The sequence below is a fragment of the Aspergillus wentii genome (genome assembly GCF_001890725.1).
Source record: "Aspergillus wentii DTO 134E9 unplaced genomic scaffold ASPWEscaffold_2, whole genome shotgun sequence".
NCBI lineage: Eukaryota > Fungi > Ascomycota > Eurotiomycetes > Eurotiales > Aspergillaceae > Aspergillus > Aspergillus wentii.
The window spans coordinates 4,002,826-4,025,558 of NW_024467833.1; the positions used below are offsets into that span (position 1 = coordinate 4,002,826).

Sequence of the window (22,733 nt, forward strand, 5' to 3'; positions counted from 1 at the left end):
TTGTTGTTTGTATTAATCGAGTTGAGCCTTATGCTATCCATTTCTGTGCTAAAATATCTCCCACCCATTAATAAACGTAAGGTAGATGGCATTTCCATTCATACATAAACATACATCGCAGTGAAAGATGGTAGTTAGGTTGGTTCCCATATCTATCGGGGGAAAAGGAAGACAAACCAAGATATCATGAAAAGCAGATTAAAAAGAAACCAAGAGAAGAAAAACAAAAAAAGCAAATAACGCCATATCCATGCCCAATGCGTAAAATGTATTCAACCAATGTAGCGACAGTGTGAAAGATAAAAAAGCAGGGGGTATTGCAACAAATGTAGATGTAATCAACCGGTGAAATGCTTTTGAATGAGATAAGAGAAAACAAAAAACGTAGCGACAGTCTAGATGAGGGGGGATGGCGACTGGGATGGCATATTAAGTCGCCGCACACAAGTCGAGGCCAGCTCAAACTTGTTTAATATTGTGGCCGACCGATACGTCCACCCATGTACGACCCAGCGGCCGAGGCGAGGAATCGCGCGACGAATCCTGCGCCCCCGGAGTGGTTGGCCATGCGCATTCTCTTGCTTGGTTGCTGCAGTTCCTCGTACGATGGCTTGTTGGACTGGATAGCTGGGATGTTGACGTAGCTGCAGTTGGTCATGGATGATCCTGCCGGGCTGTTGACTCCATCTGCGACCATGACCTCGTCAGCGCTGTTGGAAGAGCAGGTGCTGATACTGGCCGGTGTGCCGCGAGAGCTGGGGGCGATGCTAGATGAACGAGAGCTGAGCGAGTTGAGAGTTTCCGCGCGAGAGAGCGATGGGACATCCTGAAGCGACGGGGGCGAGATGGAGCGGCCACTTCGGCTGGGCGATGTGCGCATACGGTGATAGTGTGGGTTGTAGCGTTCACCATCGCCCATAGTCGGCGGGGTTTGAATGTTGGCTGTTGGGGGCATCGGGGCCTGGACAGGAACACGTCTGCGCGAGTTGATGCTGCTGTTGCTCTCGACCCGACGGACTTCACCTCTTGACTCCAGCTTCTGTCGGCGAAGACGGCTAGCCAAAAGTTCAGCGGAGGCATGGAGGCGGCGCCATTCGCGGTGGTGTCTCAGTTCTTCCTCGCGCTCCTGGATCTGGTAACGTTGGCGGATAGGAGCAAGAAAGGGCTCGAGGTGGATGAGCAGATCACTTTCGTTGACTCGGGTTTCCCAGTCCAGCAAGAACAGAAGCTGGCGTTCCATCAGGTTAACCTCCGGGACGGAGAAGCCGAATCCTTCATAGCCCTTGACGGCGGTGTAACGAGCCCAGTGCTTGTTCTTCGGGCTCGAGTCGTTCAGGTTCTTTGCAGCCAGAATGAGCGAAGCGAGAAAAATGCGATGAACAGTGCAGCGCATGCCCTTGGCGACGGGAGGCAGACGAGCGCGCAGACGAGCCAGATAGACCAGCGAGGTCATCAGCGTCGGCACCTGAACTTGCGACCGGGTGACAAGAGAAGCGATAAAAGTTTCAACCGAGGGCAGAGGCGGCGAGTTGTCAAATGCATCCATCGGAGGAGTGCTGGGGGGCGTGGGCTGGCCGTGTTGGTTGGGAGAAGTGGTCACATGCGACTCGCAGCGGATGACCATCGAGGCCTGGCGGGCCAGATGTGACACCATCTCCCGTGATACAGGAAGAGCCACGAAGTCATTGAGGGCGGTCCTATTGAGAGTCAAGGCGTCCATTTTGGTGTTGGGGTTGATGTTGTTGTTGGCGTAATAAGGATGTTGGGTCATTATCAAGTGGTTTGATCGGGAAACTGAGGAAGGTCGTCACAAGGAGGAAGTGAGTTCAATTTGAGTGAATTCAAAAAGACAAAAAAAGACAATGACTTGATCAGATGAATAATTGAACAATTGTCAAGTATGAAGAGACAATGAATGTTGCAGAATGGTCTCGACCAAGGAATGCCACGATGTTTGATGAGATGTATTAGGGAAGAATGAACTGAAAGAACAATGAATTGACAATGACTGAGAAAGACAAAGGCCAATCTGCAATGAATCCCGACCTGCAGGAATAAGGCGATGAAAAAACAGTAAGGATGGTGAAGGTTGTCGTGTCAACCTCGAACGATGGATCTTATCGATATATGGAGCAGATGTCTCGGCTGTGGAGGTGTTCACCAGTGAGACACGTCGAACAGGAGACTTGCAGGCAGTGGAGATGGAGTCACAATGCAGCAACTATTGATTTAAGGCCAGACAATGCAGTGGCTGTGAGACTGCAAGTAGACAAAATAATTGATTGAATGAATAGTTGGTAGTGAAACGGTGAGACGTTGGAGAAAAGAGAATATTAAGAGTAATTATAGTAGGAGAGAGACAAGGGAAGGAAAGAAGTAATAAAAAAGGACGAAAAGGAAAGGCAGAAGAAGATTGAGATCAGTGACGAGACTGAGCATGTGGATGATTCTCGTGAAGAATCCCAACGAGGCGAAGTGGAATAGATATAGGAGGCGTGGGAGAGGAGAATGGATGGGCGGCTGGAGCCAGAACGAGTCAATCAGGCTGCAAGGATGGCCCACCAGCGGTTGGCAGCCATCGACAAGAGAAGGGGGAAACCTGCATAACTGTGGAAGCGATTATTCTGGCGGATTTGACGATGGCGAGGAGAAGAGGAGGTGGAGGAGTTGGAGAGGAGCGCAAGAGAGGATCGTGAAGGGATTTGGCGCGCGAGTGGGAACGCGTGGTGATTGGCTGTTATTACTGTGTATTTATTATTATTATTATTTACTCTCATATTATTATTATTGTCATATTATTGTAGTATTATTATGGTAGTAATTATTATTATAATTATTATGCCTGATTGTTGATTATTATGATTATGGGTATTATGGGTGTTGACGAAGCGAGGGGAATCAAACCGCCACGAATCATCCATCTTCGCCATCTCCATCTTGTAACATCCATCTTCATCCTCCAAATGAGGCTGGCTGGCTGGAATCGCTGCATCCACTCTCTTCAGCTCTTGAAACTCTACAAAGTACAATCCTGGTGGCGACGCGCCGTCGTGAAACTGGAATGGATAGATGAAGATTACTGACTTCATTCTTTCTGATCGCTAGTGAACCTTGACCCCTCCTCCTCTCGACGCGTTGATCCTCTCGTAGGGATGGATAACCGATTCTGTCTATCCGATACTCCCAGAATTGGCATCTTGCTCTTCATTCTCGAGGTTGGCGCCAGATAATCCCCCAATAATCCATCTGTACGACTGTTCTCCCAACTGCCGCCCAGCCTCTTCCAATGCATCCACTTCTTCTTCTAATAATACTCTATCCTAGCTCATCTTTCCCAGCTGGTTGATGCGACTATCTCACTAGCTGCTCCTGCTAGTTCCTCAACGATGCACGACATGGATGGGACTGACATGCTGCGTGACAGCATCCCCATCCAGGGATCGCCACCCTCGCGCCCATCTCCTGCATCCCGACAATTGACAGCTTCACAGAGAGATACCCCTCACTAACCCTACACTTGGTCGATTCCAAATATATTCTCTCCTCTTTTCTTGGAATGAACCCCTCTACTGTCTGAAAGGAGAATGCATCCCAAGTCGACGACCTGTATAGGATCAATCTCTCCTACAGGGCCATAGGGCTTAACATTCCTGGATAAACCCGACCGTACTTTACAAACATCAAGACAAGGATTCATCCTAGACGCAGTGCTACTATCCTCAATTCAAATCATTAATCCAGACCGTCAAAATAAGTCATCATAAACCTCACCATCACTGTTCTTTATTTAGCACGACGATCGCCGCAGGTGCTTGCAGAATCTCCCATCCGTCTCCATCGTCTCCATCCTACTTCTAGAACTCATCTGCACTCCAACTCCATCTTTTGCTATATTTATCAACATCTTCTCCATCGGAATACTATATTAATCACTGTTCCTGCAGCTTTAGCCTGGCGTCACGGCTCGTTTCCTTGCGATCGTCCGATATAAGCGCCCACCATCACTCCCCGCTGCAGGTCCCAGCGCTTAGATACTCCCCACCATTGACCGGCCGGCATTGACGTCGATGATGGAGTTCGACTCGGTAGTCTCCTAGCAGATGTTATTTTTATCGTCAGTTCTGTTCGGTTATCGTGCTAATTGCTGTTATTCTTAGAAGCACGCGCCAAACCGAGTCATCTGCTCAATTCAACAAAATCGCAGGATAGATGTTTGCCACACGTTGCATCGTTGAGAAAGAAGATGAAGTCAATGGGCGCGTCGCTTTCTTTAATCCATGGTTCAACGGCACAGCCTCACTAGGCATCTGGAATCAAGTGGTTGTGAGGCTTGGATTCATGAGAATTATCATCTGCTACCGAGTAGTGTACATGCACGGATGTTTCAGCTTTGAATCCGTCTGCCTATGCAGCTCAGTTGATCGACATGAAACGCTAAAGCGCTCTGGTATGTTCCAGTTGCCGCTGTCATACCATTCTCGGCCTACGGTTACATCATACATTCTACAGCAGGGTCTGCGAGATGGCGACCAAACCCAATCAAGCTGATGCTCATATCATGCATGGCACAAACGATGCACAGTATCCATTGAATATCAACAAGAAATTAACAACTGACACAGGTGATGCAATTTCACAGGCTCTTGAAACGTCTAAGCCACAGTGACCGAGTACTCGGAGGTGACGAACTTGGCGTCAGTGCCAGAGAAAGGCTCGGTTCCGGCCTGAACGTCGGTGAGGTAGAGGCTGGACTCGAGGCCCTGGTTGTTCTCCAGATACTTAAAGAAGTCCAACAGGTCACCAGAGAAGCTCTCGGTCTCGGACTGAGCCTTGAAGCTGTACACGGTCATGGCGCCGTTAGGGCCCGAGTACAGGTCAAAGGTAACACCAGCAATGGTGGTGGTGGCGACGGCAGAGCCAGTCGAGGAGATAGGACCAGCACCTCCCTTGGCAGAGAGCCAGACCATGATCTCGTACTCGGCGTCTCCATCCGCGGTCGAGCTGAGGAACATGTCGTAGGCGACATCGACGACGAGGTCGGAACCGGTGTAGCTATACCACATTAGCTTCTTTCCCTTTCAACTTCAGCTCGGATGTGCTCACCTCCACTTCCACACCGAGTCCATGTTAGAAACACTGCTCAAGGTCTTGGCCGTGAACTGGTAAGCGGCATTGGCGAAACTCTTCACCTGGCCGGCACCACCGGTCCAGGTCCACGAAGTGTGCCAGGCAACAGTGCCATCGTTGATGGAGTCCAGTCCAGTGCACTGCTTTCCGCTGTCGGCATTATCCTTGCCCCAGAGGTTGTTGTAGATGATGTAGTCGCCCTGGGTGACAGTGGCGTATTGCTCGCACGAGTCAGCACGACGGGTAAGAGACTTGGTTGGGACAGTGGCAGCGGAAGCCAAAGCGGCGAGAAGGGGGATGGTAATGAAGGATTTCATTTTGAACGAACGGATTAAGATAGGATAGGTCAGTGGGAAAGAAAGAAAGAAACGAGAACCAGTCTCTGCAAATCTGCTATTATGAATGAATGAAAATAAAAATCCGATGGCTCAAACATTCATTCTTATATACGACCAGAAAACAGGCTGATCAACCAAGGTTATAGATTAATTAATTACTCGATCCATATTCATTCCATCAATTGAATTAAAGCACAGGCTAACCAGATGGTCTGACAAGACGGATTTTCTCCGAAACTGGTGCAGTGGAGTTTTTCTCCTTCTGAGGTTCGATGCCACCATCGATTCTTATAGTAGTTTGATATCAATATGAGACGAAATGTCTTGGATGATCCGGAAGACAATGGAAAATTGATAATGGATTGTGATGGTGACTCCATAATGATTCTGCAGTGTTGACCGTTGACCTGTCGAAACCAGGTGAAACAACCGATGATGAGGAAAATAAAAGCATCATCAATATAGCAAGTCTTGAATCAATCTCAACATTAATATCAATATAATATGTCTAGATTCCAGAGACTGTCTAAGAATACCAACATCATCAAGATTGGTGGAATGATGCTGTTCAATCCCGGAGTCATGCCCGTTTTCCTACCGATCCAGAAGAGATCTTCGTTTTTATATTGAAGATGTTTCATCAATCAATGTCGTTTGAATCTCCTGAAAATAAATTGAAGGTGCCCCTGGTGTTGCTGTACTTTATAAGATTCTGGCTGACACTCTTCGGCTTCACTGTTAGACACTGTCAGTACGGATGATGCGTCACATGCCAGCTGATCAATCAATCCAATCAGGCTTGTTCAGTTGTTTATTTCAATTGATTCTCATTCATGGACGATGATGGCTTTGGATCCAATCATTTTAGTGTTCTTTTTGGGTTACTTTGAAGCTATTCATGTCTTCATACAACAATGTACAAACAACTCCACATGCTAATTCTTACCATTCTCTCTCATAACTATCTCTATCCTTTATTCTCATAATCATAATCATAAATCGTCAATCCTTCAAGATGCAAAAGTGGCCTGAGCGGATTGTTGAATCTCCGAGCCAAGAAAGGGGAAGCAAATCGTCGGGTTCCGCGGCCGCCATTTGCTTTTTGTTATGATTTTTTAATCGGCCTTTCTGCATCTTCTTCCATCCATCCTTTCCAGTCAATTCCAAGGTCAGATCGCCCATCATGCCCTCCAAATCTTCCTCGTCTTCTTCCCGCCAGCAGAAGCCCGCAAAGAGCTCCTGCTGCTGCTGCCTCTCCGTGCGCTCCCTCGGTTTCCTCGCCGTCTTCCTGGCCCTCTTCTCCGCGCTCTACAGCTACCTCAATGCACGTCTCGAGCAATTCTACATCTTCGACCCGGAGCATCTGCACCAGGTCTCTCAGGCGGCCATCGGTGCCCACGGCAATGACACTCGCGCCGTCGTCGACTACATTGTTGGTGAATTGAGCCAGAAGAACGAAGTCTACTTGAACAAGGAGGAGGAATGGGTGTTTAACAACGCCGGTGGTGCTATGGGTGCCATGTACATCATCCACGCCAGTATCACCGAGTACCTGATTGTTTTCGGTGAGTACTCTTATTTTCTTCTCGTTCTATATGGTCCTTTCTAATTGGAATTAGGCACTGCCATCGGTACTGAGGGTCACACTGGCCGTCACACCGCCGACGACTACTTCAACATCCTCCAGGGCACTCAGCTCGCCTACGTCCCTGGTTCCTACGAGGCCGAGGTCTACCCCCAGGGTAGCGTGCACCACCTCCGCCGCGGTGAGGTGAAGCAATACAAGATGGACGACTCGTGCTTCGCCCTCGAGTACGCCCGTGGCTGGATCCCTCCCATGCTGTTCTTCGGCTACGCCGATACCTTCTCCAGCACTCTCGACTTCCCTACCCTCTGGGCTACATCCCGGATCACCGGTCGTGAGATGATTGCCAACTTGTTGCGCTGGAAGATGTAAAAAACCCGGGGAGGATAACTTTGTATATTCTGTGTCAGGCGCCTTTGATGCGATATGTAATAACAAAGGGGATTTTTCAATTCCCGCATTATTAGCCCTTTTGGCATTATGATCTGTAATTAATAAATATACCGATTATTGAATAATCCAAATCAATTTATTCAAGGACATAAAAAAACGTGCATCGAATAATAATGCATGCTGAGTAAGCAACACAGATCGGATCCGACTATGCATGGCGGGGTCAGATTTTCTTTCTTCAATTCTTCCCCTCCCACTTCAAAACCATTTTCACGATCAATCATGGCTCCCACTCAGTGTTTCAACTGCCAGGAGGCCAGGGCAGTCATTATCCGACCCAAGAACCGACACAAGCTGTGCAGAGCGTGTTTCCTGGAGATTTTCGAGACAGAAGTCCACGAGACCATCACTTCTACCAACCTCTTCTATCGCGGCGAGCGCATCGCGATCGGCGCCAGTGGTGGTAAGGACAGTACCGTGCTGGCATCTGTTATGAAAACCCTTAACGACCGCTACGACTACGGACTCGAGTTATGTCTTCTTTCCATCGATGAGGGTATCAAGGGTTACCGCGACGACAGTCTGGAGACGGTGAAGCGGAACTCGACCCAGTACGAAATGCCCCTCGAGATCGTCGGATACAATGAACTCTACGGCTGGACGATGGACCAGGTGGTCGCGCAGGTGGGCAAGAAAGGCAACTGCACGTACTGCGGCGTGTTCCGTCGACAGGCGCTCGATCGGGGTGCGGCTCGATTGGGAATCAAGCATGTTGTGACGGGCCATAATGCGGATGATGTGGCGGAGACGGTGATGATGAATCTGCTGCGAGGTGATCTGCCTCGTCTCTCGCGGGGTACGAGTATCGTTACTGATTCTGGGGCGTCGGAGGTGAAGCGGAGTAAGCCGCTCAAGTATGCGTATGAGAAGGAGATTGTGCTTTATGCGCACCACAAGAAGTTGGATTACTTCAGTACCGAGTGTATCTATTCGCCTGAGGCGTTCCGGGGCAGTGCGCGGACGCTGATTAAGGACCTGGAGAAGATTCGGCCCAGTTCGATTCTGGATATTGTGAAGAGTGGTGAGGACATGGCAGAGTTGGTTCCGAAGCAAGTCACTGGAGGGAAGAAATGCGGATCCGGTGCGGCGGAGGAGGAATCGACTGGAGGCTGTGGTAGCCAGAATGGCCGGTCCAGCGGCGGAGAAATGGCCGCGATGGAAAAGAAACTGACCGAAGACGATACCGCGCAGTCCAGAGAGACCGAGATCAAGCTGCCGACTGCCAATGCTCAGCCTAAGAAGAAGAAGACAGGTTCCAAGATTACGACCAAGCCGTTGAAGACGCAGACCCTGGGCAAGTGCGAGCGATGCGGATACATTTCCAGTCAGAAGATCTGCAAGGCGTGCTCGCTTCTGGAGGGATTGAATAAGAATCGACCCAAAACTGCCATCGAAGTTGGTATTGGGATGGAGGATGAAGAGGGCAGCAGCACTCTCATGCGACAGATGGAACAGATCCAATTGACATCGGGAACGGGCTAGATACGACTTATGGCTTTACTATCAGCACTTTCAGCTACCATCACCGAGATCTGTGATCTCTATCCAGCCTGCATCAACGATGCACTCCCCCGCCGGCGGCAATCCGATAGGAACCGTTCCGACCTTCCAGCTCTAGACAATTGTCAAGATATTCGGATGGCACCAGCACCAGAGACCAAGACGGCTCACCAGACGGTCTTCAACCACGAAGAACCAACAACCTTGATTCAGTACCACCTACGGGGTACACCGACCTCATAGCTGCATTCATAACCCATCAGTTGGAATGATATGCATTAAATAGAAATGAAACTTTTCATCCATTCATTAATGTACAAACCATAAAATACAATCTATTATTTTACACCCTCTCTTATCCTCCCACCAGACCGTCCAACTATATCCACATCGTTCCTATCCAACTCAAGTCAACATCATCCCAACCCAACCCACAAACCACTCCTCATAAACCAACATACCTTTATATCAAAAAAAAGATCTAGCTCTTCCCCCCCAAAACCGGCAACTCCATCCCCACCCGCCTCGCAGTAAGTCTAATCCTCTCCTCCTCATCCAACCAACTGCCGGGGTTATATCTATCGACGAGCTCGGCGTAGCTTCTCTGCGCGCGGGCATACGCCGCCATCTGCGCGGCCTCCTGGGCGCGGATCGCACCTGATTCGGACTCTTCCGTGGTGCGGAAGACGGCGCGGATGCGGTTGTGGAGGGGGGTGGTGGTTTGGCTGTTGAGGTTTCGGCGGGGGATTTCGCGGAGGAGGGCGCGGTAGGCGGAGCGGGCTTGGGCTGTCATTTTTGTTTATTTGTTTGTTTTAAGTGGTTTGGTTTGTGAGATTTGGATTGGTTTTGGTGGTTGTGAGGTTTGGTTTGGGGAGTGGTGATGGTTTTCGGTATGGATGGAGGATGGTTCCAGGCTTCGTCACGTGATTTACGTCGAACATCCATGTGCATTCTTACAGTACCTTTCTACCTTCTATATTATCTAAGTAGCATTGATAGATTTAAACTAGGTATATTACGTTCATCGCATACAATACAACGATTTATGTACAAACATGCCTCCCAGGTTTATCACCGTGTCCCATCGGGGTGCCCGATCTCATCAAGAAATATCAATCAATCAATCATCATATAATGGCATATCGGCGTCAAAAGGCGGGGTACAAGGGGTACGGGTACGTAGGTTATGTAGATGTTTCAGGTGGGATGGATATCAAGGGTCAAGGATTTGTGGTGGGTGCAAGTTGGATTAATACCGTAGCCAGCCGAACTTTTTACGTCCGGTATCGCCGCCGGCAGAAGGTTCAACCTGCATGCTGCGTGCGTAGAGGTCCTAGGAAAGTTAGAAAGTATTCTTTTGAAAGCCAAGATCAGGAAAACAAACCTCTTCATCACCAGAGAGCTTCATGTCGAGGACGAATCGCATGGCCTCGTCATATCGAGGCATATGAGAATAAGGCATCTTCTGGCTGCGTTGAATTCCAAGCACAACCTCCCCCATCACCTCAAATTTCTTCCAGTTAATCCGTGTTTTGCTGTCGCCAACAAAGGTCTTGTTGCCTTCTTCGGCAGAGACCAAGTCGCGACGGTGTAGTGGGAGAAAAGGAATCCGCTCCTGAAATGAATTATCCCAGGCGAGTCGGTATGCAAAGTGGCTCTTTTGTGTTCCCATGAGGATGACCAGCCTCATAAAGTCTTTCTGTACTTGGACGGGGACCTGCTCCCGGGTCTGCGATAAGCGGTGGACTGGTGTTCCGTTAATTCCAGCAATAACTGCACCCAGAGAGTTGTAGTTGTTCAGCCGGCGTAGTTTCTGGAAAACTCGTTAGCGATATCACTTGCCAATCAAAGGCGTCAACTCACCTGCGCTATGTTCATAAACTTCTCCATCGCCCTAGCCCGATGCTTGGGCTTATCTCGAAATAGAGTCATACTGGCCACAAAGAAGGCCAGGTGGTTGAATTGCTTGATCATTCGATTGACATGCTTCAAGCTCTGAATCTTATCTTTATCGGGTCCGGATATGCTGACATGTCGCACCAGATCCCGAGGTCGGAATGAATTATACATAATCCAGTCGATCCGTGTGAGTTCCCGAGCGAAGTCCTCGTCGGGAATCTCCATAAATTGTCGCCATTGTAGTTTAGAAAGTGGAACTCGGGGAGTGAGTTCGAGATTTTGCGCCTCTCTCTGCGCAGTGTCGATGTTTAAAATGGTAAATGATTGTCCCATTATCGTGCCCGGTTTTTCCATCGTAGACGAGATTGACAGCGTCCCAGAAAGCCTGGATGCGGTTTCCGGTGGCCCCTCGCTTAAATCCAAAGCACTCATGTTGTATATAGGATCCTCCTCCTCTTCGTCTTCGTCTTCGCCCGGCGACGGTTCACCCAAAAACATCGATGGAGAGCTCGGGTCGGGGTTGACGAGGAATGTCTCGTTGTTGCTGAATTCCTCCACATCACCATCACCATAAGGCCAGCCGATGTCATCATCTTCGGCATTGATTTCGAGATAAGAGCTAATCTCCTTGGCAGCAAACATGTAAAAAGGGCTCTTTTCCAGCTTTGATGCAAAATCCGTAATCCGTTGGCGGGTCTTGGGATATGCCACATCACCTGGATACTCCGAAACCCACTGGGAAATGACGTTGAGCAGTCTTAGTTGATCGGCGATGCGAGTCAGCTGGTCGGAAATGTTCCTCTCATTCCGTTCGAATCGATTAATCAGTGCGTTAAGGAGACTGGCGGGAGCGGCGAATTTGCGATACAGGCATAAAAATATCGACTCGAATTTGGTGTCTTGCTTGGACATCGGCTGCGCAACCAGACGGTCTACAAGCTCATCAAACGTGAAGCCGGTTTCGTTGGAGACACTTTCCATCGGCCGGTCCTTCCTCCCATCCGGACTCGAGGGGACGCTGCGCGGCGACCCATCATTTTCATCCTCCATATCCAAAAAGCTGTTGAAAACGTCCGACCCGGAGCTATTGCGCCAGGCATTATGAAGCCGCTGTTGGCGGTTGAGATCTCTTATAGGGGAGTTGTCGCCCGAGCCTGAAGTTTTATGATGGTTTAGCCGGCCAGAGGGGGTTTGCGGTCGCACCGGGTGCGAGTTACTCCGGGCATATCTCGAACTCTGAGAACTTGAATCCAGATTGTCGTTCTGGTCGGTGGGATACCGGCTTTCACCGCTCCCATCGACTTTCTGATCAAGGGATGTGGTTGCTGGGCCGCCAGCGGCTCCGTTGAATACGGCTGTGGGGTTTTCCGAGTTGGCACGGACGTGGTGATGCCAATGGTCGTGCGCAGGCGCTGGGTTCTGCGACGGATCACCAGAGAGTTGCCGATTTATATGACTTTGGTAGGAGACAGCGAGGTCTAAAGTGTTAAGGAGGGGGTCAGCATTTTATCGAGAACAAGACGTCGCTGGGTGAAGCGCAGCAGATGCGGATTTTATTGCAGAACACGCTGTTGATCGGCGGCCATGGCAAGCCAAAGGGTTTAACGCGACCGCCAATTCAACCACTTACCACAGGCCGCGCCGCCAACTAGCGCGACCATGGATCGTGGTGGACCACCAAAAGGGGCTGGGGCGCCGCAAGTTCGCCATGAGGACCTCAGATGAAGAGTTCCATGGGGAAGAAGCGAAAATCCAAGGTTGAGGCAGCCAGTAGTAGTACGTGTGCGTTGTGGGAAAAAAAAAAAAAGACCGGGGTTCCGGGGGTTTGACACTCACCATACTTATTAGCGATGACGGACCGCAGAACTAAGGCGATGCACATTTTCTGCGATCGTGGCGATTCGGGCGACGTCCGGTGCATTTCATAGTTTCCAAGGTCAGGATCAAGTGGTCCATCTTGGTTCTGAAGGTCGCATTTACTGGCGACCAAGACACATGGCAGTGACGAAGTGGCTAAGTTTTCTATACAGAAATACAAAAGTCAATCAGCAGCAGAACCAACAACCAAGGTTTTCTTGTTCTCTTGGTATTCTTTTTTCTTTCGTTCCTATGACCGTATCGGGTCGTCGGCCCGCAAAAAGAAAAGAGATGCCATAGACCAGATCGTCGGAAATACGCACCTAGTAGACTGGTGGTTTCGGAAAAGGTCGCAGGCCGGGTCGCATCGTGCAGAACAAGAACTCCATCAATTGTCGGGTCGGTGCCAAATCGAGGCCAGACAGGTGCTCCATTACTTCCAATGAAAATTTGCTTGGAGGCAATCTCCAACAGGCGCACGAGGTAGACGGAACCATCCAAAGACATTTTCTTGGTTGTTGATCGTGACGATAGGGTGTGTTTCATATCCAAGGCACTTCTGATAAACGTCGTCTTGCCTACATGATCTCCACCAACAACGGCAATCGTAACATGTGGGAAATCAGGCTTGGGGAATGTCTAGAAAATCTGATCAGCCCACTCACCCCCAGACTACAATCACTCCCCAATTCAAGACCATACCTCGCCAGTATTCCAAGCTTGTGGTGACACAGGAGTACGCCCATTCGGGCTCTCATCCTCCTCAATAACCGTACGTCCGATTTTATTCCCTCCCTCCATAGCTGTTCTCGAAGAATCCAGTTTGTAAAGACCTCCGACGGGTGCGGAGAAGGTTCGGTTTTGTAGGCCCGGTCGTTGCGGAGCGACGACAGGACCCTCCTGCGCTCGGTCACTCGAGGCACGCTCTCTTCTAGGGGATTGGAAAGTCATGATGGGCTGGTGTAATTTGTGCGCACAAACGGGTCGACCGGGCAGCGGCGGATGAAAAGGATCGAACAAACAATGTGCAACAGCGCAAAGCTCCGACTACTACGTGAGTAACTGAGAAAGACACGATAGCTTATCCATTGTTGCTCGAAATCAGAATAGTAAGAAAAGCAAAGAGGTCCAGGATTCGAAGAGGAATCGATTTGTTGTTGAGTCACACCGAACGTCTCCGAAGTCTCGTTTTAATTGAAAGAACAGACACAGTTCGGGGTATTCCGTAGTTAGATCTAGAGAGTAGGTAAGAAGATGGATTAGCAAGGCCCGCAATTGTGAAAGGGGGAGGGATCTCGGATGATGATCAATCGAGTTCTTACCAAAGCCAAGCAGTAAGAATGAACGGCCTCAAGGCGTCCTCGACGGGCTTTCAGGTAATGGCGGAATGCACACCCGCAAGGCGGGAGAGAAGGAGAAACACGAGGACAAAGGAAGGCCGTGTGGAGAAAGCGAGAAAAAAAAATATATAAAAGTAAAAATAAAATAAAAATCCAGAACGAGGAGAGAGATGAGAATTGCGAGCCTGCAGTGGGTTGACAGATGACAGGTACAGCAGAAGAAAGACAAGAGTCCGGGACTATCACGAATAATGCGTCCGGTTGACTCTAGACCCCGTAGTCTCGCAGTCGAAGAAGAGGTGAGTCCGTCGGATATTCTCCAGTTTTGGTGTGCGCCCGCTTGGCCACGGACCGCGGGATCTTCGCCGCGAGGCAAAGAAGAAGTCAAAGGAGGAGTGCCATCAGAGGCATTGGGGTGTTCTGGCAGTCCCAATGGATTGATTAATGGTTGAATGAATCAGAGGATTCGTCCTGTCAGAAGAATCCATCGTAATAAAAGTACGCAGCGAGCCCCGCCCAGCCGCAATCCAGGCCATCCATCGAGCAATCACCACCATCGACACCACAAAAGGCTCTCGGGGCATTCAGATCGTCTTGTCTAGTTGGTGGGCCAAAAAAAGACCTGTTCGCTTACCGGATGTTTTTGGAGAGTGAGACTGGAGACTACAGATGGTGCTAGACAGGGCCCGTAAGACAGCGACGAGGCCAGAGCTGGGGATTCGCTGCAGCATTTTGCAAACAGAACCGGGATGATGGAGAGGATGAAGTCGAGCAGATGCTCTCATTGCTCCCAATCACGGCGTCAAACCCACATGGATTCAATGGCATCGGCCAATGCAGGAGAACGAGGCAATGACCCGCGCCGTTTGCCTACATTATCCCGATCGTGTGCAGAGGATATGATACGTAAGGCGACATAGTATGCGCTATACGCTGGATATTTCAGTACTCGCTGTCTCAAATTGGATAATTATCATGCCATCGAGCTATTAATATCCCTGTCTGGTGGGTCTACAAAGAGCATCTGTATAGCATCGAGGCTGCCTTCAACACTGTCTTTCTTTTCTCGATTATATGTTATTAAACTGAATATATTTCTTCTTTCTTCTCGTCACATCCATAACTAATTAATTATTACCAATAGATATCCCTGCTGAATCCATGTCTTACCACTAGCGGCCTATATATACCAAACCGCCGACGGAACGCAAATACCACGACCACGGCATCGGTGTAGAATAATCTCAGATCGCCAACTCAAACCCGCAGCTGTAAATCACCTAAGTTCCTGGGACCGGGAAAGAAAAAGAAAAGAAAAGAAAGAAACATAATTGAGCACCTCATCCTTATCGTCTATCATATCATTGCGGGGCGATAAACTACTAGAGACTGCAGAAGAAAAAAAAAAAAAAAAAAGGCTCCTACCAGGCAACTGATATCAAATATGCATCCTTCAGCTCTCAACCAACCAGCACATGATTATTATATTTGTATTTCTTGCAATATGCAGACAATGTCACACGGGATTTGATGGTTTCGCAGGTTGCACTGCATTGGGCTGGTGAGATCGGATGGGACCCTTAAGGAGAGAGGGAAGATGCATGCCGTACTCGGGTTACCGAGACATTGGATATTGAATCGGATGTATTTCGGGACCTTGGTGGATAAACAGAAACTAGTTGATGCTAAGAAAACTGTGTCTATCTTTATGTTTATTGGCATGGACTGGTGGTATCTGAGGATGGAACGCTCAGATATATACAAACGAGGATGCCGTAGAAAATTGTATCCAGTGGATTGGAACCACCAAGGCAGGCAGAAAAAAAGAAATGCTACTATATGAACCTAGTCACCTGCTGTTCAACCAACAAAAAAAATTATACAGATTGCCTTTTGATAATCTGATATTGTTCGGATTCAAGTCGCGTGCTTAGATTCCTTGGAAAGTGAAGTTTTCAACCATTTGCCACTAGTATATATGCCTGACGTTCGAGCCCTGTCGGTGTCGTATAATTTCTTTTCCTCCCCCTTAGGGATTATCCAAATCCCAGGTAGGCCATCGAGGACCTCATTTTTGATAGCCATGGCCCCTGCTACATTCTATTGATTTTGCAGCTTCGCATCAAATCCCGGGCTCTCCAATATGCAGACCAAGTACCATGCACCCCGTAAATAATAGGCCGAAACTTCGCCGAAATCCAGCACCCTTGTTTTTCAACTCGGGGAAACGAAATCATGTATATCGGTCAATTGTTTATTTGCATGAGTTCACGTTCCTTTCGTAAATTCGATCATCGCACGTGAAATCTCGAGGTCAGCCTGGACCTGAATATCGGTGTGATTATGCATCTGATTTTGCAGCCTACATGACACCAAGATTGTCGCGGGCTTTAAATGGGCTGCGCGGATACGTGTTTCCGCCTTCAAGGTAGTACAGTTAGACTTGAACAGTGGAGAATCATAAAGGATGGAATCCATACCACCCTGCAGTTATATCCCAACAATGTGGAACCCAATAGATGGCAGTTCCCTGCCTGATTGGCATTGGGACAGCGCCATTATCACATATGTGCTTCTGGAGGGATGATGTCCTTTGCATTGTCGCGGCTGCTTCGGTAGCAGTAATTCAAGTAGAATTTGACCATTGCGATCTTCATGAAATCGCTTCAACCGGGCGCGGTGGAGCTAAAGGTTTTTTCTTCTGGGCTGCACGGTACTCTGGCCAAACCATGTCTTTCAGTAAAGGAGCGATGCCAAGTCCCAGCTGGCCCATAAGCACAAACACCCCCTGGCACCATCGGTGTTTTTCAGTCGACTCCTGAACATAGAAAAACTGCGTGCTTTGGCTCAGAGGAGCTAGCAGAAGTTGGGCCCCCAATGTCTTCATATCTGGCTGTATGAAATACTCAACCGATCGGCAGATCTCACTGGCGAAGTGGTCCGCAAGGGTGGTGAAATCTGCCTCACATTGAGACTCGACGGATTGACTTGGGCTTATCGGCCCTCCGCTGAGAGAGGGAGATGTGATTGGAGATGCCATGCTGCTGCCAGTTTGACCAAGCAGATCGAGAAGCTGGTCAAATAGCGGATAAATCAGAACCAATGCAGTCCAATACAACAAATGGGATTCTGCGCAGGTCAGGGAGGGGAAGTGGACGGCATCAGGAAAGACATCCAAAGAAATGGATGACTTCCAGTTCTGTTTAGAAGACGCATCGCATTTAAGCGACGACGGCGCCCCAAGCTTCCCCTGCATTGCAAGACAAGTCCTGTGAAGCTTCTCCTCAAGAGACAGACAAGCTTGCATTAGACGTTCGCCTGTCTTCCGGGTATATTCAAAATCCGAATTCTCATTTTGGATAAGACGGTCAACTTGCTCCAAAAGAGCAGTGCATTCAATCAACATGTCGATAAACTCATCCACAGGCTCTGGATCAGCCGTGTCCTGAGAAGGATCGTGGCTAGCCAGAGCATTATAGAGGCTTGCTGCCTTGCGCTTTCCAACAGCATCACAAAGCTATTTTACTTCATCAGTACACAATTCAAATATCATCACACAGATAATGGGCATTGGAGAAACTAACCGTGACAAATTTAAGCTGTCGATGAAATTAATTTTCTATGAGAGGCTTCTCTTTTCGACTATTAACCTGACCCATTATCGCATTGCTTCCTTGTACATGAGCCAGCCATGCTCCGAACCCAGGAGGGGAACAATTGATTAACTTATATCGTCAGTCTCACTTCCAAGAGACTAATAAGAAGCACCCTGGTACTTACTTCGTATACCTGAAAGATCACCGTGGTGTATAGAATATCTTTGCTTAGATTGTTCCCTGACATGATCCTGCCATGCAAAGTTTCCATCGCATTGCCGTACAGTCTCGTGCTATATTGTAGAAGCCGATCATCACGCTGCTGCGTCGCAACAAAGGCAGTTGACAGGGATATAATTGCTTTGTCCAAAAGTTGACTCCGTCCAGCAAGATCAGGCAAAGTCTCAAAGAGATTCTTTCCGGTTATGTATTGTCCCGGAGGAAGATAGCTGTCGATGAATGACGCAGCTAGCTGCGATCGGACCTGAGGGTTGGCATTGAGATGAGGTATCTCAGAAGCCACCTCGATTGGCTGAGGCTTTTTTGAGCTTCCTGTCGCTGGCTTTGATCGACAAACAAGCTTCTGGGTATCGTTCCCGGAGGTTTTGTGGATGAAGACCCTGTTTCTCTCATAGCCCGTGCACACATGGCCATTCTTGACGCATTTCATACATTCCGGCTTCGCCTCATCGCACTATAAGTGCGCTATGATTAATATCTGCAAATACTATAAATAGGGAATAATATGCAATCAAGTACCTTGACCTTTCGCCGTCGGCAAGTATTGCACCCTGTTGATTTGAACGGCACACCACCCATGTTCGTCGGAGGCGTTCGGAAATGGTCAGCAGCAAGTCATCTCAAACGTGATGCAGGTGGACAGGTTCACCGACGCCACAAATATCGGCGAAGTAACTAGAACTCTTGCTCGTTTGAATGATGATATGCTAGCTATGCCCTATAATTAACGAGGATTGTTGTTTGGTGAGGTCGATCGCCCTTACCCCACGTGACATGTGATGCTACGCTCCCGCCGTTCCTGTTTTTTTAGACCAAGATGTTCAAGTTCAAGGTCGCGAGTTGAATTGAAATTCCGGTCCACTCGTGTTATCTATTGCTGAGCTGCATATTCGCAGTCTGCTTGGATTGTCGAGATTGCTCCAGATACATTTTTCCAGGCGTCGACAATTTCAGACGTTCAGCGCGATCTACCGTAGCTGATTGGGAACAACCATGATATGATCGACGGCAAGTACTAAGTGCTCAGGGCCTGCAGGAAATCAAAATGCCTGGTGTCTGTGAAGTCTGTTCTTCGGAACAATCCAAATATCGCTGTCCTACTTGTGGGCTTATGAGGTATCTATTCTAATTTTTCTTGTCGGGTTTGGGATTTGGATACTTATTATTTTCTTATCAGCTGTTCGCTCGCCTGCACCCAATCCCACAAGATATACTGCGCACCCAAACCAGAATCGCCGAAACCCTCTGAAGTGAATGCTTCCGACGTACCACAAGATGCTGTCAACGGACACGAAACCGGTAATGGCGCGGTCAAGGAACATGGCAAGTTCGATTTGAAAGCGCTCGGATCATCCCCAGAACTCAAAGACCTGCTTTCTCGGTATCCTCAGCTTCGTGGTCAACTACGGGATATGTATAAAGCTACGCTGGAAGAGGAGTGGGTGGAGGTGTCACACAGTCACCGAGGTCGAGGACGCGGGTTTGGAAGAAGACGAGGAGCTCCGCGCAGTCGAGGACCTTGGAGTCGCGAGAAAGGCTTCAACCGGGGATTGGGGAAAGTCAGGAAGCTTAGGGAACAGTGTGAAGAGGGAGTAGAGACTGGGAAAAGTGCGGAAGGATTCATGCGATTTGTTGCTCTGATTGCTGGTGATGACGAAAACCACCAGGGGGAATCTGCATGAGGGGATATTCTTCACGGTAACATGTCTGGGAAGTGAAGGATCTCTTTGGGTTCTCAAGCCCATATGCTGCTGTACGACGACGTATTTATAAAGCACGTCTACACCAGTGATACACCTCGATGAAATGTGCCGAGGATGTACGATGTACTATGATGCAACTTTTTTTCAATAATGGATAGACATGTAAGATATAATTGAAATGATTAATATAGAGGCAAATGAGGAATGTCTAAAGACGAGTAATGACTTGCTACTCCTTAGAGTTGATGTTATTGCGCCTAGCTTGTAGTGATCCAGAACCATTATATATAGTTTGAGCAGACGTATTCGGATAGTGATTCCAGATAGAATCATAGAGTGCAGTCTGCAATAGCATACACAAACTAACTGCTACCATCTGTTGGTATGACATACTACCCTGCATACTACACCACCATGTATATTATTCATGATTTCGACTTTCGACTTCAATCGAATCATCGATACATTTGATGCCAAGAAATGAGTAATCAAAACCTGTTAACATGCCCGACGGACCAATCAGAGTCGACCTAAAAAAATGCCACAGTCACGTGAAGGAAATTGCGTCAGAGCTCGGGCGTTCGGATAGGCGTTTAGGAATCCCGTCAAAATATCTTCGACGAAACATTAACAAACGATCCATACATCAATATACTGTTATCTGGACGATTCTCACATCAAAATGTCTGTTAGCTCAACATCAGGAACCATGCTTCGACGGACGATTCTCAACGCGAGACTGACAATGCAGCCCTTGAGCGCTGCTGAGTCGGCTTCGCGAACCATCAGACCCGCGGCGTTTGGATCATACAGAACCATCCATCGTTCGGCTCGGTTGCCTGCTATCACAGCGTCTGAGGCGCGTCGCAGACCGACTCTGCGACCTCGCCACCAGCCTGCGTCTCAGGTCCTCTCTGCCCGAACGATTTTCATCCAGACTGAAAACACACCCAACCCTGATGTGAGTCTATAGTATCTTTGTCATAATGATAGGCCAAGACTCTAAACTATGTGAATTATAGGCATTGAAATTCATCCCTAACCACCATGTCCTCCCCGAGGACTTCCCGACCTCCTTCCTTGAGTATCTTTCTCCGCGATCGACTCTCGCCCCGCCTCACCCGTCGCCGTTGGCGGCAAACCTGCTGAATATCGAAGGTGTCTCGTCTGTCTTCTACGGACCCGATTTCATCACAGTGACCAAGCAGAGTGATGTGAACTGGGCGCATATCAAGCCGGAAGTCTTCAGCCTGATAACACAAGCCGTGACATCTGGCGAGACGATTGTCAGCGTTGTTGAGAAGACCGGCGAGAATGCACAGGAAGGTGGCGAGGAAGACTCGCTGAGCTTCAACGAGGAGGATGATGAGGTTGTCAGCATGATCAAGGAGCTGTTGGAGACTAGAATCCGACCCGCGATTCAGGAGGACGGAGGCGACATTGAACTCCGTGGCTTCGAGGATGGAATTGTCATGTTGAAGCTGCGTGGAGCCTGCCGAACCTGCGATTCCAGCACTGTGACGCTGAAGAACGGCATTGAGTCTATGCTGATGCACTACGTAAGTTTCTCGGAGAAGTGAGTTGTAGTTTCTAGGCTAACGTTTCCACAGATTGAGGAAGTCAAGGGAGTTGAGCAGGTGATGGACCAGGAAGAAGAGATCTCGATGCACGAGTTTGCCAAGTTTGAGGAGAAGTTGCGTCAAACCAAGGGACCTGAGGCGACAGCTTCGCAAAAGACATTGGATTCCGCGGCTTGAGCATTTGATCTGATTTGATTTGATATCTATACGTCACTGTCATGCTGTTTGACAATTGTACATAGTAAAATGAGATTGTAATAGACACGATATACTATTCCCCTCTACGACATTGACCCAGACCATCATAGATAGCACAATCATGATCTAGCCCAAGCTCCAACAACCAGCCTGATTGGCAGGAGAAACGATCAACGAAACCACCAGACCAGCCACAACCCACACGCTCGCACGAAGAGGTTCATCTACCTACCTAACCTAGGTACATGTCAGCAGCCCACATGACCGATCGAACCAGGTACCAAACAAAACCCAGCACCATCCGGAATGGGCTGGGCCAGGGATCTGGACCGTGCAAAAAACAACGGAGCCCAAGTCAGGAGACCGAGTAAAATGTGACTCGATTCTTACATCATTCATCATGGATTGGAACTGGGCCAAAAAACCAAGCTCACACGGAAACCTCGGTGGGGACGACGATTCGCCGAGAGGAGGCGACACGGATAACACATAGTCCAGTACATTGTGGGATATATTTGAAGAGGGGTTACGGAGGAAGTACATTATATAAGGTTACTTAAGGACAGGGAGTTGGGATGAATGAATGGTTGGATGGTGTAGTTGGTATTTAGTTCCTGTTTGCTACATCCATGAGAGATGGGCATCAAACGTCAGTGTACAGAGGGCGAGAGCTTGGCTCCGACTGAAAGCGTCGAACGGGGGCGATCCGTGGGAGAGAAGGAGGGGGAGTTCTGGGTCGAGAGCTGGGAGCTTGTAACCATGGGATTTGGGCCATGATTAATGTTACTTTGGGCTGGGATCTGGATAATTCAGCTGTATGTTGATGGATTGATACGATTGAAATAAGAATGCAAGGAATGTATTACAGGAATGTAGAAGAGAAATACTATGTGATGTAGCGGGGCATTTTAAACTGGGGGAGGGGAAAGAAATGGAAGCAAAAGCTCTCTCCGCAAAATGGAAAAAAAGAAAATAAAATAAATAAAAAAAAAGGGCTGGAATTGACTTGTGGCCTTTCCCCCGCACAAAGATCGATGCACAGACAATTTGGAAGATGATCCAGGCTGAGTGATGATGAGTACTTTTTTCTTTTTCCTCTCGTTTTATCCTACTATCATAATTTCTTTTTTTTTTTTTTTTCTTCTTCCCCATCCCCTGTTGAAGGAACCGAATCAAAAGGCAAAATGACGTTCACGGATACGGGGCCGAAGAGACAAGGTCCACAGTCTGTGTGTACCTAGGTAGAGGATCTTTGCAACCTGATCAATGCTGCATGTAATATCTGATCGTCGCATGAATACGTACAGTCTACAGTCG

The 22,733-nt window shown here is 48.6% G+C and overlaps 9 protein-coding genes across 9 annotated transcripts; 4 read left to right on the forward strand and 5 right to left on the reverse strand.

Moving 5' to 3' along the window:
- Positions 1-301: 301 nt before the first annotated feature.
- ASPWEDRAFT_57965 (cyclin family protein) lies at positions 302-2,921 on the reverse strand (the record flags this gene model as incomplete). The annotated part of the gene is made up of 2 exons (XM_040838354.1): positions 302-1,697; positions 2,908-2,921. The coding sequence occupies 2 exons, from the start codon at positions 2,919-2,921 to the stop codon at positions 470-472; spliced, it is 1,242 nt and encodes a 413-aa protein (XP_040693250.1). The 3' UTR covers positions 302-469.
- Positions 2,922-4,543: 1,622 nt separating this feature from the next.
- Positions 4,544-5,592, reverse strand: xgeA (putative endoglucanase). The gene is made up of 2 exons (XM_040834662.1): positions 5,104-5,592; positions 4,544-5,052 (listed from the first exon to the last, which is right to left on the reverse strand). The coding sequence occupies exons 1-2, from the start codon at positions 5,442-5,444 to the stop codon at positions 4,653-4,655; spliced, it is 741 nt and encodes a 246-aa protein (XP_040693251.1). The 5' UTR covers positions 5,445-5,592; the 3' UTR covers positions 4,544-4,652.
- A 796-nt stretch (positions 5,593-6,388) lies between these two features.
- On the forward strand, positions 6,389-7,603 carry erg2 (C-8 sterol isomerase ERG2). Its single transcript, XM_040834663.1, has 2 exons — positions 6,389-7,030; positions 7,085-7,603. Exons 1-2 carry the CDS (start codon positions 6,649-6,651, stop codon positions 7,420-7,422), a joined length of 720 nt encoding a protein of 239 aa, XP_040693252.1. The 5' UTR covers positions 6,389-6,648; the 3' UTR covers positions 7,423-7,603.
- Positions 7,604-7,725: 122 nt separating this feature from the next.
- On the forward strand, positions 7,726-8,985 carry ASPWEDRAFT_49535 (putative PP-loop ATPase superfamily protein; the record flags this gene model as incomplete). The annotated part of the gene is made up of 1 exon (XM_040837289.1): positions 7,726-8,985. The coding sequence occupies one exon, from the start codon at positions 7,726-7,728 to the stop codon at positions 8,983-8,985; it is 1,260 nt and encodes a 419-aa protein (XP_040693253.1).
- A 499-nt stretch (positions 8,986-9,484) lies between these two features.
- Positions 9,485-9,796, reverse strand: ASPWEDRAFT_169416 (LYR motif-containing protein; the record flags this gene model as incomplete). The annotated part of the gene is made up of 1 exon (XM_040830459.1): positions 9,485-9,796. The coding sequence occupies one exon, from the start codon at positions 9,794-9,796 to the stop codon at positions 9,485-9,487; it is 312 nt and encodes a 103-aa protein (XP_040693254.1).
- Positions 9,797-10,252: 456 nt separating this feature from the next.
- Positions 10,253-13,710, reverse strand: ASPWEDRAFT_49536 (putative Ras guanyl-nucleotide exchange factor RasGEF; the record flags this gene model as incomplete). Its single annotated transcript, XM_040837290.1, has 6 exons — positions 10,253-10,336; positions 10,388-10,816; positions 10,867-12,314; positions 12,739-12,924; positions 13,083-13,398; positions 13,462-13,710. The coding sequence occupies 6 exons, from the start codon at positions 13,708-13,710 to the stop codon at positions 10,253-10,255; spliced, it is 2,712 nt and encodes a 903-aa protein (XP_040693255.1).
- Positions 13,711-16,752: 3,042 nt separating this feature from the next.
- Positions 16,753-18,900, reverse strand: ASPWEDRAFT_736415 (Zn(II)2Cys6 transcription factor domain-containing protein; the record flags this gene model as incomplete). Its single annotated transcript, XM_040839353.1, has 5 exons — positions 18,455-18,900; positions 17,880-18,389; positions 17,750-17,824; positions 17,684-17,698; positions 16,753-17,544 (listed from the first exon to the last, which is right to left on the reverse strand). Exons 1-5 carry the CDS (start codon positions 18,512-18,514, stop codon positions 16,753-16,755), a joined length of 1,452 nt encoding a protein of 483 aa, XP_040693256.1. The 5' UTR covers positions 18,515-18,900.
- On the forward strand, positions 18,574-19,859 carry ASPWEDRAFT_37393 (zinc finger HIT domain-containing protein). The gene is made up of 2 exons (XM_040834664.1): positions 18,574-19,050; positions 19,112-19,859. Exons 1-2 carry the CDS (start codon positions 18,981-18,983, stop codon positions 19,615-19,617), a joined length of 576 nt encoding a protein of 191 aa, XP_040693257.1. The 5' UTR covers positions 18,574-18,980; the 3' UTR covers positions 19,618-19,859.
- A 461-nt stretch (positions 19,860-20,320) lies between these two features.
- ASPWEDRAFT_180972 (NifU family protein) lies at positions 20,321-21,504 on the forward strand (the record flags this gene model as incomplete). Its single annotated transcript, XM_040831855.1, has 3 exons — positions 20,321-20,599; positions 20,661-21,197; positions 21,249-21,504. The coding sequence occupies 3 exons, from the start codon at positions 20,321-20,323 to the stop codon at positions 21,393-21,395; spliced, it is 963 nt and encodes a 320-aa protein (XP_040693258.1). The 3' UTR covers positions 21,396-21,504.
- Between the last annotated feature and the right edge of the window lie 1,229 nt (positions 21,505-22,733).